Raw genomic sequence first — 13,764 nt, forward strand, 5'->3', positions numbered from 1 at the left:
CAGCAGCTCTTTCAGTAACTCAAACCTATCATGCTTTCACTCCTGATCCTGTGCAATACACAGCGGGATATAAAGTGTGTAACCAAACGATGTGAACTGACTATCAGAAGATCAAACATTTCTCACTGCAAGATGTCCTAATGTAATGCCAGGAAGTACTTCTCTGTATATAGCATACCTTTGTTTGACACATGAAATATTCAAACATCATCTAAAGAGCTTGGAGCAAGAGAACCACAGGTGTATGGGTATATCATTTTATTTGGGGTTTTTTTTGGTGTTTTTCTTCATGGGAGGGACGCATCTCCCTACGAGCTGGAGATCTAAGGGATATGTAGTGTGCAGGAAATGTGTACTTTCACTGGCACTACCCACCCCTCCTGCCACATCCACATTCACTCTTGCTTTTTTGTCTCTGATGACGCTGTCACTCCGTTGCATTGCATTGAAGTGGGAGTAGCAGCTATGCAAGATGAGCCATTTACAACTGAAAGAAATGAAAGCAAATACATCAGTGAATAAGAAGGTAATCATCATCACACACACAGTGAAACTACCTGCTTTTTCCTGTTGGTGTGTAAAGAGCATTACCGCTCTGAAGGGTTATACAGTTAATGCTGCAAGCCACTGATTAATTCCTGTTATTCAATGAACAGAAAAATGCCCCTCGTATTTTGATGTTTCTGCTGCCCTTGTCAATGCCATATTCCAAATCCTGCCAAAGATTTTGCAAAAATTCTGGAAAAAGACAATTCCCCTCACTGTAAGAATCACCTTTTTGTTCATTCATATTTCTTGTCTGCCTTGCATGAATGATGTTAATTCACCCAAATATAGTCTGTAAATGGTGTAAATCTCCATTATTGTCTATGTTCTATCCAATAAGAAGATGGCTTAAAAAGCCTATTGTGTCAGATACTGCAGAAGAATCCATGAGACATAAGGAATTAGACTGCTGTAGTTAGTAACTCACCTGGGAAGTATATTCTGAAACCTTATCCAGTTGATACCACCTTTTCTTGCTAATCCACCTTGCCTTGTGGCATGTGTTTTGTCCACAGGTATGTTTTTGCTGTGACATTAGCTTGTCCGAGTAGCTAGGTTTCAGCATCATTGATGTAATCACCTCCCATCAACTGACATTAGAGGAGGAAAAGTGCTGTCTCTTCACTATGTCAATAGGAGGAACCTCTGTCCCATTTCCTAGATATTTATTTTAGAGAGTGCTTCTCCATTTTTCATAAATCCTAGTTTAATCAGGAACCTGGAAGACCTATCAAGGAATTGTCCTCCCTGAGACACAAAATTAAGTTTTCAGCCAAACAAGCTTTGTTAAATCTATCAGGAAAGAGGGACAATTTATTCCCACCTTCTCAAAGATACAAAGCATAACAGCAAGCATCTTTTCTCTAAAACAATGAAGAGAATGAAAGTTCTTTTGCAGAAATTTTCTTTAGGCAGTGCTGGAGAGTGCTGTGGGAAAGGCAGCCATGCACAGGAATGAGTAAACTATAGATCATGCCTAGGCCTTTTTCCAGCAACTTAGGCACAGAATCATCTTTTCCTGATTTTCCATGATGTAGCCAAGTCCTTCTGAAGTTCCCTTAAGGGAAGTGCAGTTCTGAAAGTGAGTGAGAATGTCCTAGTAGTTCAGTGCTCCTCAGAGCTCCAGGGACCCAGAAATTATGCATTAATAAAGTCTGGAGGAGCACAAATTAGAAGCAGCTTTTTTTTTTTTTTTTTTTTTTTGTGGGTTGTTTTGGGTTTTTTTTTAAGCGCAAAATTCCATTTGAAAAGCAAAAATGATTGACTGGAATGGACTTGCACTGAGAGAGACTGTAATCCATTAGTGCCTCTTAATACAAAATGATTCTTTTGGAATTAGCATAAATGAGAGCAGATTTTGCTCATTCGGGAAAACCCACTCACATATCCATGAAAATCAAGATGCAAAATGCAATATAGTGTCTGGCTGGCAGAGATGGATAGAGAGAGGGAGAGAGGGAGGAAGATCCATTGACAGCTTAGAATTAGGCTTGTTTATCTTCGAAGAGTGCAAGACCGAGCCTTGCGTGTTTAACCTGTTCAGCACCAGTGAGTAAAGGGCCTGTAGTGGGAGGTACCACAGCTCCCTCTGACAGTGCCGTGCATCCATCACTCCAGAAAAGAGGAAAAATAGTCCCCCTAGTGTAGAATGCTGTGAGAAGCAGGAGGATCTCTCACTCGATTCACTGCATCTGCTGCAAGTTCTGCTATGGCATGTGAGCAACTGCATAAAGGTGTAGCAAAAGCCTGCACTCTGTTGATCACAAGCTTTGTTGTTTTTGAAGCAAAGAACCATAAATGATCACAAATAATGAGTATTAAAAAAACATCAACGTGTATTTTGACATGTTTTAACCAAGAATTAATTGGGGTTTGCATTGCTGTATAATTCTAAATCTTGCTTTTCTCACTCAGGAAATATATATTCTCCTGGAAGAAAGAAGTGAAAGTGTTATATTTAATAATATTATTTTCACAAGTTCTTAGCTTTGTAGCTGAGGGGTAAATTAAAGCACATTATTCAAAAATACCATTTACATTTTTTATCATTTCAATTAAAAGGGGAAAGTATACTGCAAATAACTAGTCAGAGAAAAAAAGTAGAGTTTGAAAGGGAGAAAGTATTCAGTGTCACTAGTATCTACCCCCTTTCCTGGCTGCCAGAGAAACAGTGTGCTGCTCAAAAACACAGGCTTTATAAACCGCTTTGAATTTGTGCTCTCACAGATTGAATGATGACAGAGCCCCATCTTTGTATCAACCTTGATCACAGACCCCCTCTCAATAATTTTAGGTATAACAATGCAAACTTGGCTTATTCTGTCAGGTGCTGTAGTGACATAGACAAAGGCATAGCTGCTGTATATTGCTGTGGCTCCATAACCATTTTCGTTCAGGTGTGCTGAGGAAGAGCCATGGATGAAGTTTCAAAGGAGACTGGAAGGTCTCTGCTAGGGATATAGCACAGCTGGTTGGGAAACAATATTTGTCCTTCTGTCCTTCAACAATTTTCCTCAAGTCGGCAGTGTTAGAGAGAACCTGGCCTGCCGCGTTGCTCTTTGCACCTTGCTCTCCACCTGTGTCTGCCCTGTTGCAGATTAGGAGTTACCTTGCTCCCTCACCTTTTTGACTGCTGACGGGAGAGCTAAATCACCTTTCAAGCAGCAAAGCAAGGAGGTGTTTGGGAGGGGCAGAGAGACAATTCCTCATCGTAAGTAAAAAGACAATATTGGACTGACAGCTCTTGGGGGAATACTGGTAGAAGGCCCAGAGGATGAGCAGTGAAGCTGGGACAGTGCCCAGGAACCAGTTGGTTTTTAACTGAGGGAAAAGGTCTCCAGCTCCACAGAGGTAAACGCAGCTCCAGGGGTAGCAGGAGAGGCTCTTTCAGGTTAACAGAAATGCCATAATTTATGCACAGGCATTAGCTTCAGGGATGTTGTTTTACATTTTTCATAGTAGATTGTAATTTCCTGGAAGTGTAGGCTAATTGAGGTAAAAAGAGAGGCAGCATACGTCTCACTTTGGGAGGAAAGAGCCCTTGCAGCTCTGCCTGAGTGAGCCCTAACATCTGGTTGGTTTGTTGGTGTGTAAGGGTGCAGCAGATTTGTGTGTGTAGAGCACTGGATTTATTTGTGTGCTGCAATGTATGTTTAGGCCAGTGTCTTTGCTAACAAAAGTGGTAATTGTCAGGTTTAGTTGCTTAGAGAAGTTAAGGGAATTTGAAAGGTATTTGGGCATATCCACTGGAAAAAGACTCCTCCTAAAGAGAAAGTATTGAAAGAAACTATAAAATAAACATCCTCAACTTTCCTTTCAAATCCATACAGAGTATTTGCCTTCAGCATGTCTGCTTTCCTGGAGACAGTTGAGGCAAACTCCTCACTCACTCCCTCATTTGCCAGTTATATTTTGGATTGCATGTGATGATACAGATGTTGATTGTGGCCTTCCCAACACCACCTGGCTTTCCCATAGAATCATCCTGAGAGATGAGATGACCAAAAGGCAGTCCAGACTATTAGTTCAGTGTATTTTCTTTCATGAGTAAGAAACAGATAAGATTCCAGGACAAATGGTGCATTTTAATTATGTTTATATGTGAAATGTAGAGCAGATGTTGGAAGGACCATTTCCAGTACTCCTTCCTCATCCCAGAGGCAATGTTTCAGTGTTAATATTGTATATCTCTCTAAAACCACTTGATTTGTAAAACTTTTTTAAGCTAAAATATCTTGTTGGCCTAGGAGCACCTCTGGGTCCCTGTACATCTGCGTGTGAAGCATTTTCTTTCTAATTTTTGAGATGTGTACCAAAAATCCCCTTCTTAGGTTTTTCCTTAGCACTTAAAAAAAAAATTATTGTATTATATCAACTTGAAAAACACAAAGTAAACTTTATATTCCCTGTCTACCTCACTCCCCTCAACATAAATTCTCTATCTTCTATATATGCAGGCATATACACATGGACATATACCTACATATACAGATGTGCTCCATCACGTTCCAAACACACCTGGATGTTGGATCTTAAAATTATATCATAGGAAATATTATACTGGAAAGTGTTGTGCCTACAATTGGAATATAGTTGATATTCTCACATTTCTTTGGCTATCACATGCTAAGATCAATATTGTCAATATCTTTAAAAATGAGATAATAACTTCAAAATATTGCCAGAAACTCACTTAAAATGGGAAGGGTGCATTATACTAAGCCTAGAGACTACACTGTTTTTTTTTTTCCCCTGCATCTTTGCTTCTGACAGCCTTTGAAAAGCAAGTTGTTTGTTCTAGTAACAGCAATGCAATTTTAAGAGGGCATAAAGATGCACTAATATTTATATGAAGCTGCAATACAGCAAAAATGCTATGGGCTGTTATACCACTGTATTGCCAGAGAACTGTATTGATCTTCGAAGGGTTAAAGTGCTACCGGGTTAAATTAATGTCACCCTTCAGCAATCACTGGCCAATAACGTATCAGCAATCAATGCTGCAGCGTGTTGTTCACGACACTCAGTTTTTGGAGACAAGTGGCTGATCTATTTTGACAAGAAGAAAAAATAGTCTTGGAAATTCTTGCAAATCTTAACTCAGAGGGGAAGATGTATGAAACAAACTGCTTCCATTAGGAAAAAATGGTAATGTTTGCCTTCATAAGTAACAACATTTTATGTCAGTTCAGTGGAGCAGTGAATGAACCAAAACTCTGCTAACCTTCAAAATGGAAAGGATTCTGTAAGTAGGATTTACATAGTCTGAATATTTTATATTTCGAGTGCTCATCACAGCTGGCATAAACTAATACTTAAATATATATTTCCAATAAAGAAAACATTTGTCTTCTGGTGGAGTAAAGCAGCGAGACACGTTTTGGCTTGTGAGTACAGACACAGGTTTCTCAGCGCTTGCTCTTTCCCCCCCCCCCCCCCCCCCCCATTAGCAATTTTCTTCTATCAAGTTCTCATAATTTGTGCACGTCCAAAGAAGGCAATGCAAGCCTCTTTACTTTGACACAAAAGAAACTTAAAGAAAAAAAAAAATCAGGAACTCAAACAGCCCTGAAGTGGAAGTACAAAGGGGGGAATAAAAAAAGAGGCTGTGAGAGCAGGCAAGGGGTTAAAGTTCTGACCACTGTCCGCATATATAAAATTATATCACCTTATCTGAAAAGTTTAGGCTCAAAAGAAAAGCCTCAGTTTAAAACACCTTTTAGGTTTATTAAATCTTTAGGCTGAAGATTACAGCAAGTGTTTTGTCTTTGGTGAGTAGCTGTTTGTCTCACTTTATTTACTTGGTATTGGGTATTTGTCAATGTCATTTCATATCTGCAGAAAATTCATACGTTCCATGGAAGTATGTATGTGTGTGAGTGTGCTGAAGGTCACATGACTGCTTCATCCTATTTGGTGGAGCAGCTTGACTTTTTTTCCCTTGCTTTTGGTGATGGTTGTGAGTGCAGAAGTTGATTGACAGATGCATGCCAGAAACCCCCATTCTCCTTTTCAAAGACTACATATGATGGATTGCGATCTTTCAGCTCAGCAGGACACAGGGACCATGCAAGCTGTAATTGGTCAGGTATGGAGTCAGCCATTTCTCAACTCCCCTTTTATTTTTTTTTTTTCCACAAGGGTCTAACCATATGATTCACATAATTCATATTTACAGTACCATCTTTCTATCTGTATCTTCAGCTACCAGCGAGTGCAGTACTGAAAGTGAGAAAGGCAAAAGAACCACAGTAATCTGGCCAGGGAATCACTAGTTAAACCTAAAATACCATGCTTTTCTTCTAATAAACCCGGTTTATAATTTAGTCTGAGCTTTGTCAAATCAATGTATTTATTAATTTGCTGTTGTATTTTGTTTAAATGTGCTGAAGTAGGAGAACTGAGGAGTGAAAGTGTTACGTTTGCTGGGGAGTTGCTTTCTATTTCTAATGCTGTTCATTATTTCTATATTGACTGTATTCCTCTACTACAGACTGGGGATTTTTTTTTTCTTTTTCTTTTTCTTTTTTCTTCTTTTACTCCTAACCCAGATAATGTGTGATTGAGCTTGGTAAATGTAGTAGTCTTTGCTGCTGCAGAGGGGCAGCCTGCAAATTAAACACTGCCACAATCTGAAAGGTCCAGGTGGTCTGCTCGTGCTTCCTAATGCAATCCAGCACAACAGCTTTAATAAACAGCTCTATTTAGTTCTCCCTCCCTGTATCCAGGGAAGTGAACTGGTCTGGGGCTGCTGTGATGAAATGCCAGAAGAATATCTCTCAAAGGCCTCACAAGCTGATTTTTAGAGCTTTTCCGTTTTGTCGTCTTTGTCTTCCAAATGGGTCAGTGAGTCCTTCTCTTTCTGTTTTGTGATTTCTGATAAGTCTGTAGTTTTTATGTGTGTGTTTTAACCGTGCTGTTTTGAGCTTTAGCCAGAAGAGAGAAGAATTATTGTCTTTTCATTTGTTTCAAATAATAACCTGAAGTGGGGAAAGAAATTAAATTATTTTGTCCTGATGTACAGGGAGGGCTGTTTTCCTATGAATGCAGCCAGAGTCAGATGAGGGTGTCTGTTTTTCTTTTCCTAACAAAATTTTAAGTGCTCAACACTTTCTCATTAAGCACTGACTTGTAAATCAGTTTCTGGCAAAGGGTATTTTTTGAACTCTCAAAAGTTTGTGGGGTTTTTTGCATATGTTTCCAGTGTAGTGAACGAATGCTGCTGAGGTGATGGCATAGTGTTTGTGTTTCCTATATGTTGATACAATGGTGGAAAAATACGCATCCTACACACTGTTTTCAACTAAATTATGGCAAAGCACAGAAGTCCCTCAAAGCACATGGTTTATTAATACCATCGTACACAGTAATGCATTTCTGGGCGGAAAATGTCAAATATGTAATACCATGTTTACCACAGACTTTTATTGCTTTAAATATTTCAAAAATAGAAGATACATTTTTTATTAAAAATCCCCCAAACATTAACAGCTTTCTATTAGGCTGGCTTGTACCTAGAAAGTGGGGCATGTTTGCTAGTATTACATTATGTGTAAATGTGTGTTTTAGAGCGGGTTAATTACCTTTTTGTATAAACTTGTTCAGTCTTAAAGAAATATATTTAATGATTCTAAGGCAGATAAAATAGCAAGGTTTTGAGCAAGCATACTTGACAGAAAATGTACACTGAAACCTTGATAAATCTCAATGTTTGTGCTATCTCTTTAATGCAACTTTTGCTTTAGCATGTGAAAAAGTGTAAGTTAGCTATTTTATGTTTAAAGCTTGCTGGCTCTCGGAAAGTGCTTTTGAGGCTGGAAATGGTAGGAGCATTTTTGTTTCCAGTGTCTTAACATTCCATATTTCATCAATTAAAAAAAAGTTCAGTGAATGTCTGGAAAGATGTTTATATGGTGTGTTAGTGTATTTCATTTCTTAAAAATCAATAACAAGGGCATGGACTTCAAAGAAAAATACATTTAGCTATTTGAGGTGACTAACTTCCTTGTTTTTTTTATGTCAGAATTTATGGATGTTATTATTGTGCAACTAAATGTGTTAGGTATTGAAAACATTTTATTTTTTTTAGATCTGTATGTCTGCATGTTTACATGTCTTATGTGTAAATTTGCACATTCAAATGTGTTCATAAATCCACAAAATTTTTAGGTATGTTTTTGTTTTGATTAATTGTCTGGTGTTTAATTGTTATTAGCTACATGTGAAGATGGAACAAAAAGGTTTTTTTTGCCTGATAAAAATGATGTATTTTATAGTTGTATAATAAAACAGTTGGTTAAAACTTGGGAAGCACAGAGCAATCAGTATAATTACCACACACTGCTGAAAACAGAAATAGACTTTCCTTATGAACTCTATTGCTCAGGTGACAAGAGAGAATAACTATCAAAAGGCAAATCTTATGCCATAAAATTTTTCCACCCTCTATTTGTATGCTTACTATTGATAAATATTAAAGATTTGCATATTTGCTATGTATATATTTTTAGAAGAGACATTCACTTCCTGACACTATTGTTTTAGAAAAAGTTCTTAAGAGTCTTTATTAACTTTCAAACCTTCAAAAGCAAAAACTTAAATAAATATTTATCGTTTGGCCTTTTTATTTCAGAATTGTATTTTTCTCCAGCTGTGAGAACTAAATTTTGTTTTGACTAATCCTGCAGATGCAGCTTTAAATTCAGTCTTGTCTGCTGCTAATGGAGTGTGAACTTGCCTAATTAAAAACTCAAACTCTACATGTAGATCCCTGCTTCAATGGAGATCAGAAACACTCGCTGTTATTTGTAGTTCAAACACTAGCCTGTGTATGACACGAAAGTAATAGCAAGAGCATGCTGATTTAAAGACATTTCCAACACCAAGTACTTGTTCATCATTAAATGCATTTTTTCACTTTTTCTTTAATATATTCTTCGTCTATCTCCAACCACCAGTGTCCACAGTGGCTCCCATTGGTGATGGCAATGGTAGGCAGAGTGCTACCATCTGCCCATTACCTAGCGCCTGGCTGTGCTGGCTCCAAGGTGCAGAATTGCTTGTATACCTTCCCCCTGGATTTTTCCTCCCCCAAGCAAGCAATAAAACAGCCAAGTACTCTGAAGAACAACCTCCTTGCCTAGCGTGTCAAGATCTAGAAGCTCATTGCTCATTGTGATTTTGATTCATAACTGGAGTGTTTGGAATGAAACCCCGATCCCTGTCAGCAATAGTCTGTAGCATCCTTCCTTCCACGCTGAACCATAATACCTGTTATTTCTTCAAATGTGTTTTGCTCTTGTAGAAATTATTAGCTGGTTTTTTATGCTATGTTCCTTATATATCCTGAGCCCATCTAAATAACAGGTAATTAAATGCATCATCTGATTATTCCAATTATGCTGTATGTTCTCTACCTTGTATGATTTCTAAAATATGTATTGTACCTTTCTCTTTTTTTTTTCCTTTTTTCCCCATCCTTTTTTTTTTCCTTCTCTTTTTTTTTGCCCCCCCTTTCCTTTCTCCCCAGACCTGAGCTTGTGAGTGACAGGTTAGTTCATCAGCATTACAGCCCTCCTGTTTTTGTCTCATCTCATGCAGACAGGTCACTGTGTCCAATCACCCTTCTGGCTCTGCTATCCCCAGGGGAGCCCAGGCCAGCCTACCATCTTGATCCACCGGCCTGAGGGCCCAGGCTGGCTGCACATTTCTGTGTTCACTGGTTCTTGCAAATATAGTAAAATGGGAAGAGGAGGGGGGCAGCTTAAATTAGATCTCCATAAACTGAGAGGAAGTAAATTAGGTAACATTCTTCAAATAAGGAGGCTTTTGCAGTTATTATTGGTATATTTGAGTTCTCTTTCTACATCATAACCATGTTTATATTCTGTGTTTAAATGGTACCCTCCATGTGATCCCCTCATCTAGTAAAAGCTATTTATGTGAGGGCAAACGTACATTTTTCCCATAGAGGTTCTGCTCTGAAGCCAAATTTATGAGGTTGATACATTGCTGCAGCCAAGATGGGTCTTCTCGTCCTGTGCTTCAGTTTGTTGCTTTTAAAATGTTGTTCTGTTTTGCCCTGTGATTATCAGGGGGATAAATGCTTTGGAGAACCACTCATTTCCATAACTCATGGACCACTTCTCAGAAGTTTGATCTGTTTTCAGTGTTGTTTTGTAACACAGATCAACACATATCCAGCAGTTTAATTATTACCAAATGAAGATCAGATCTATACTGTTAGTTTGTCTTGAGCAATCCTTAAGTGATGCTTCTTGTAGTAGCAGGGAAGGTATTTTTCTATTGGAATACCCATTTCCATCTCTAATCTAATATACAGAAGTGCCTATAACATATACAAACAGAAAGGAACCATCTTACACATAAATTTAAGACCCACTTTCATAATACAGCAAGGAATTGTGCTCTTTTGTCTACAGTTTGGGACAAATCCTGTTCTCTCTAGCAAGAATTAGTCCCATCAGTATAAGCATGACTACTTGCAGAAGTGAGGTCAGACTACTTGTCCCCTTGTCTGCTTAGTGTATATCCAGCATAGACATTGTTATCCTTTACAGTCACCAGCAGTTGTTTTCTGCAGTTCAAGACTGTGAGAGAGAGACTTATGGACAGGTACACACTGACTGTAGTTTTCAATAATAGAGAGACATTGTAAACAATAAGAATCATGTTTGAAAAACTTCAAAAACATATTTTTTAATATTTATGAACAAGTTGGTACTATGATAATGAAGCATTCCATCTCCACAGAAACCCACTGCTTTATACGCTCTCTACTATACTGTGTCCCTGAGAATTATTATTGTAAGGAGATGCAGGAATGTGGCTGTAATATTTTACAATATAAATATTTGTTGTAGAGGAGCTTGGATCTTGTTAAATTAATATATGTAAATTCTTTGGTCCTAGGCCTGAATTCCAGCAAAAGAATGCATTTCTCTGTTGACTTTTGTTTTTATAGCAGTAAAGATGGATTCTTATAATTTTCATTCATGTGTAAAAAAAATTTCTTGTTTTTACACTGAAATCATATTTTAATTGAAATCAGCCCTCTAAAACCATCTTTAGCATTTTTTTCTTTTTGAATTTCTTTATTCTTTTCTGTGCTGTGCCACTCTGCTGTCTCACGTGGAAGTTTGCGGGTCAGGCCAATTAAGAGGTCAAATATTTCAAAAGCTGAGATTTACACTCTGTGTATATTCACAATTATTCTAATTGTAAGGGAAAAATAAAGTATGTCAGATGACCTTTAAATTGCTGGGCAAGTGACACTTGTCCAGTGATGTAGATTTTTATCTTCTGGCAATACATTTACATTCAAGGACCTCCACTCTGTTTCCTAGATTCTAGACTGATAAACTAAACACCAATCTGGGCAGCTTTTGTATGTACAGTACATGGAAGCGACTGTGCTGAGCCTCTTATCTTACAGTGACCTGTAGCTGTAACAAGACTTTTATTTTTCTTCTCTGATCTGAACTGCAACTCAAATGGAAGAAAATAAAAGGACAATTGAAGACAAATTGTATATAACATTAACAACACTAGATGAGGACTGCAATTTACATCTTGGTGGCATTTGCTTGTAATGCTGCTTCTCACTCTGAATTTGTAAAAATGGCAGGAAGAACCACAGATCAGTCAGTTCTGAATATACGCGTGGTTATGGCTCATTAAAGTTAATAGGACTTAAATGTGTACTTAAAAGTTGGTCAGCAAATTGCTTAAGCCCACATAAGAAGTCTGCTAAATCTTCAGGTGCACAATACAAATCTGAACTTAACAGGATTCTCCATGTAAATAACGCTTTGCAGAATCTCATCCAACTTACCTATTGAGTAACTGTCATTGCCAATAAATATAACAAAGTCTGGTTTAAATACTAGCTAAATAATTGCTATGCGAACTCTTTTATAATTAAAACTGACTATTAAGATTAAAGATAGCTACTTAAGGCTCTTGAACACTTTTATTTTTTCAAGGATGTTGGGGCTACAGGTAAATGGACTATAGCTTCAGGGTTTTTGTTTTATCGTTGTCTTTGAAACCTCTGTGATATGTAGGACTGTTCCTTCAAAGAAGAGAGATTAGTTGTTGATATTTGCTGCTGATTCTGTTGACTGGTAGTGCTGTTCCATAGGAGAGCTTTATCTAACTGTTAGATCAAAAGAATATTTTGAAGATCAAGAGACTGCTCTAAATTTCTAACCATTTTAAAAAGTGATAGTGGGAGAAAGTTAAGAAAAAAAGAGGGCAAGGGACATAACGACACACATGACAAGGGACTCAAAAAATCTTTTTTCCAAGCCATCCTTACATGGTGAATGATATAAATGATTTTTTAAATTTTTTGTAAGCTCATTAGAATGGATTTTGTAGTTACTAGTAAGCCTAGGGTTTTTTTTCCCAAGTAGTACAAATTGTATGTGCCATACTATATTATGGCAAAACTAGGTCCAATGCATAGTCTTCCTTTTACTCACATCACTAGTAGTAACTGATGTCATTAATACCGGTTGCATACACTTCAAGTTGAGGAAATGTGTTTCAGAGATGAAAGCTTTGGGAACAGATCTTGCTCTCCAGTGTAGCTGCACAGCTGCTCTGTACTCTCAGCTCATGTGAATGAGGATTTACAGGGTAGGACACTGATAGCTGTTCTTGTCAAAACAGATGGGTCTTGTCTTGATGGGCTTTCTTGTACCACCTTACTGTAACAGAAAGACAGTAATTTGGTAAGCAGTGCTGCAAAATCTTACTTGTGAGAGTAATTTTTTGGTCATGTGATATTTCCAGTGAGTGTTACCTCAGCTACTTGCTAAATACGATCTGTTCCTATATGGAACTCTTTCCAGGCTCTGAACCCACAGATGGAGATGGGTATTAAAAAACAGATCCTTAAGCCCAAGGGAAAAAAAATGTTAGAAAGGAACTTCATGCTACTTCAATCACTGACTCCATCAAGTAAATTTTATTTTACAAGTTTCTAGCATTTTCAAGGATCTCAGACTTGCTTGTGTTTAAAAGACACAATCCAGCTGTGTAATGGCACTTCCAAAAAGGAAATATTATAAGGGCAACAGTAAAAGACAAAAGTGTTTTTTTAGTCACCTCCTGCTATGGAAACAAGAGTTTCCAGCAATAGAAAATAACAGAGCATGAGGTTTTTACAAGCAGATTAGTGATAGTCATGTTCATAGTATTACACAACAGCTGCTGCTAGACAAATTATAAGAGATAATTCTGTATCAGAATGTTGCCCTTTTCACTAAACTGTTTACATGTCTAACTGCTTTTCCAATTACTGAGCCAACTTGTGAAGCTCTAATGCAGGTTTTACTTGAGCTTTGCTCATGTTTCATGTGCAATGAAGTATGGAGGAGTTTTACTGGGATAGGAAGTCTGATTTTTTTTCAGGCTGTTTTTTTAAAGCTGGAAGTTTTAGCCCATTTCTGGAAGTCATCTTTTGGGGAAAAAAAAAGAAAAAAGAGAAATAAATTTAAAAGTATAAATTTGCAGCATAGACTAAGACTGAAGTGAACTAAGACTAAATAACAATGTTAATTACTATAATATTTCATATATCACTCGAAAACCTATTGTATCCTGTCAATGGCAAGCTAGCATCAGCTTCTGTTTATTCGTAGTATAAAAAAACTAAAGACTGGGATTATTATTGGTTTTTTTAATGTATAA

At 37.5% G+C, this 13,764-nt stretch overlaps 1 protein-coding gene across 1 annotated transcript in view; it reads left to right on the forward strand.

Moving 5' to 3' along the window:
• The first annotated feature begins 6,028 nt into the window (after positions 1-6,028).
• POU6F2 (POU class 6 homeobox 2) overlaps positions 6,029-13,764 on the forward strand; it is a 322,297-nt gene continuing 314,561 nt past the window's right edge. The window contains exon 1 of the mRNA XM_061997033.1: positions 6,029-6,133. Coding sequence (XP_061853017.1) covers positions 6,029-6,133 — 105 coding nt within the window. The remainder of the gene's footprint in view (positions 6,134-13,764) is intronic.

This window comes from Colius striatus, chromosome 5 (genome assembly GCF_028858725.1).
Source record: "Colius striatus isolate bColStr4 chromosome 5, bColStr4.1.hap1, whole genome shotgun sequence".
Classification (NCBI taxonomy): domain Eukaryota; kingdom Metazoa; phylum Chordata; class Aves; order Coliiformes; family Coliidae; genus Colius; species Colius striatus.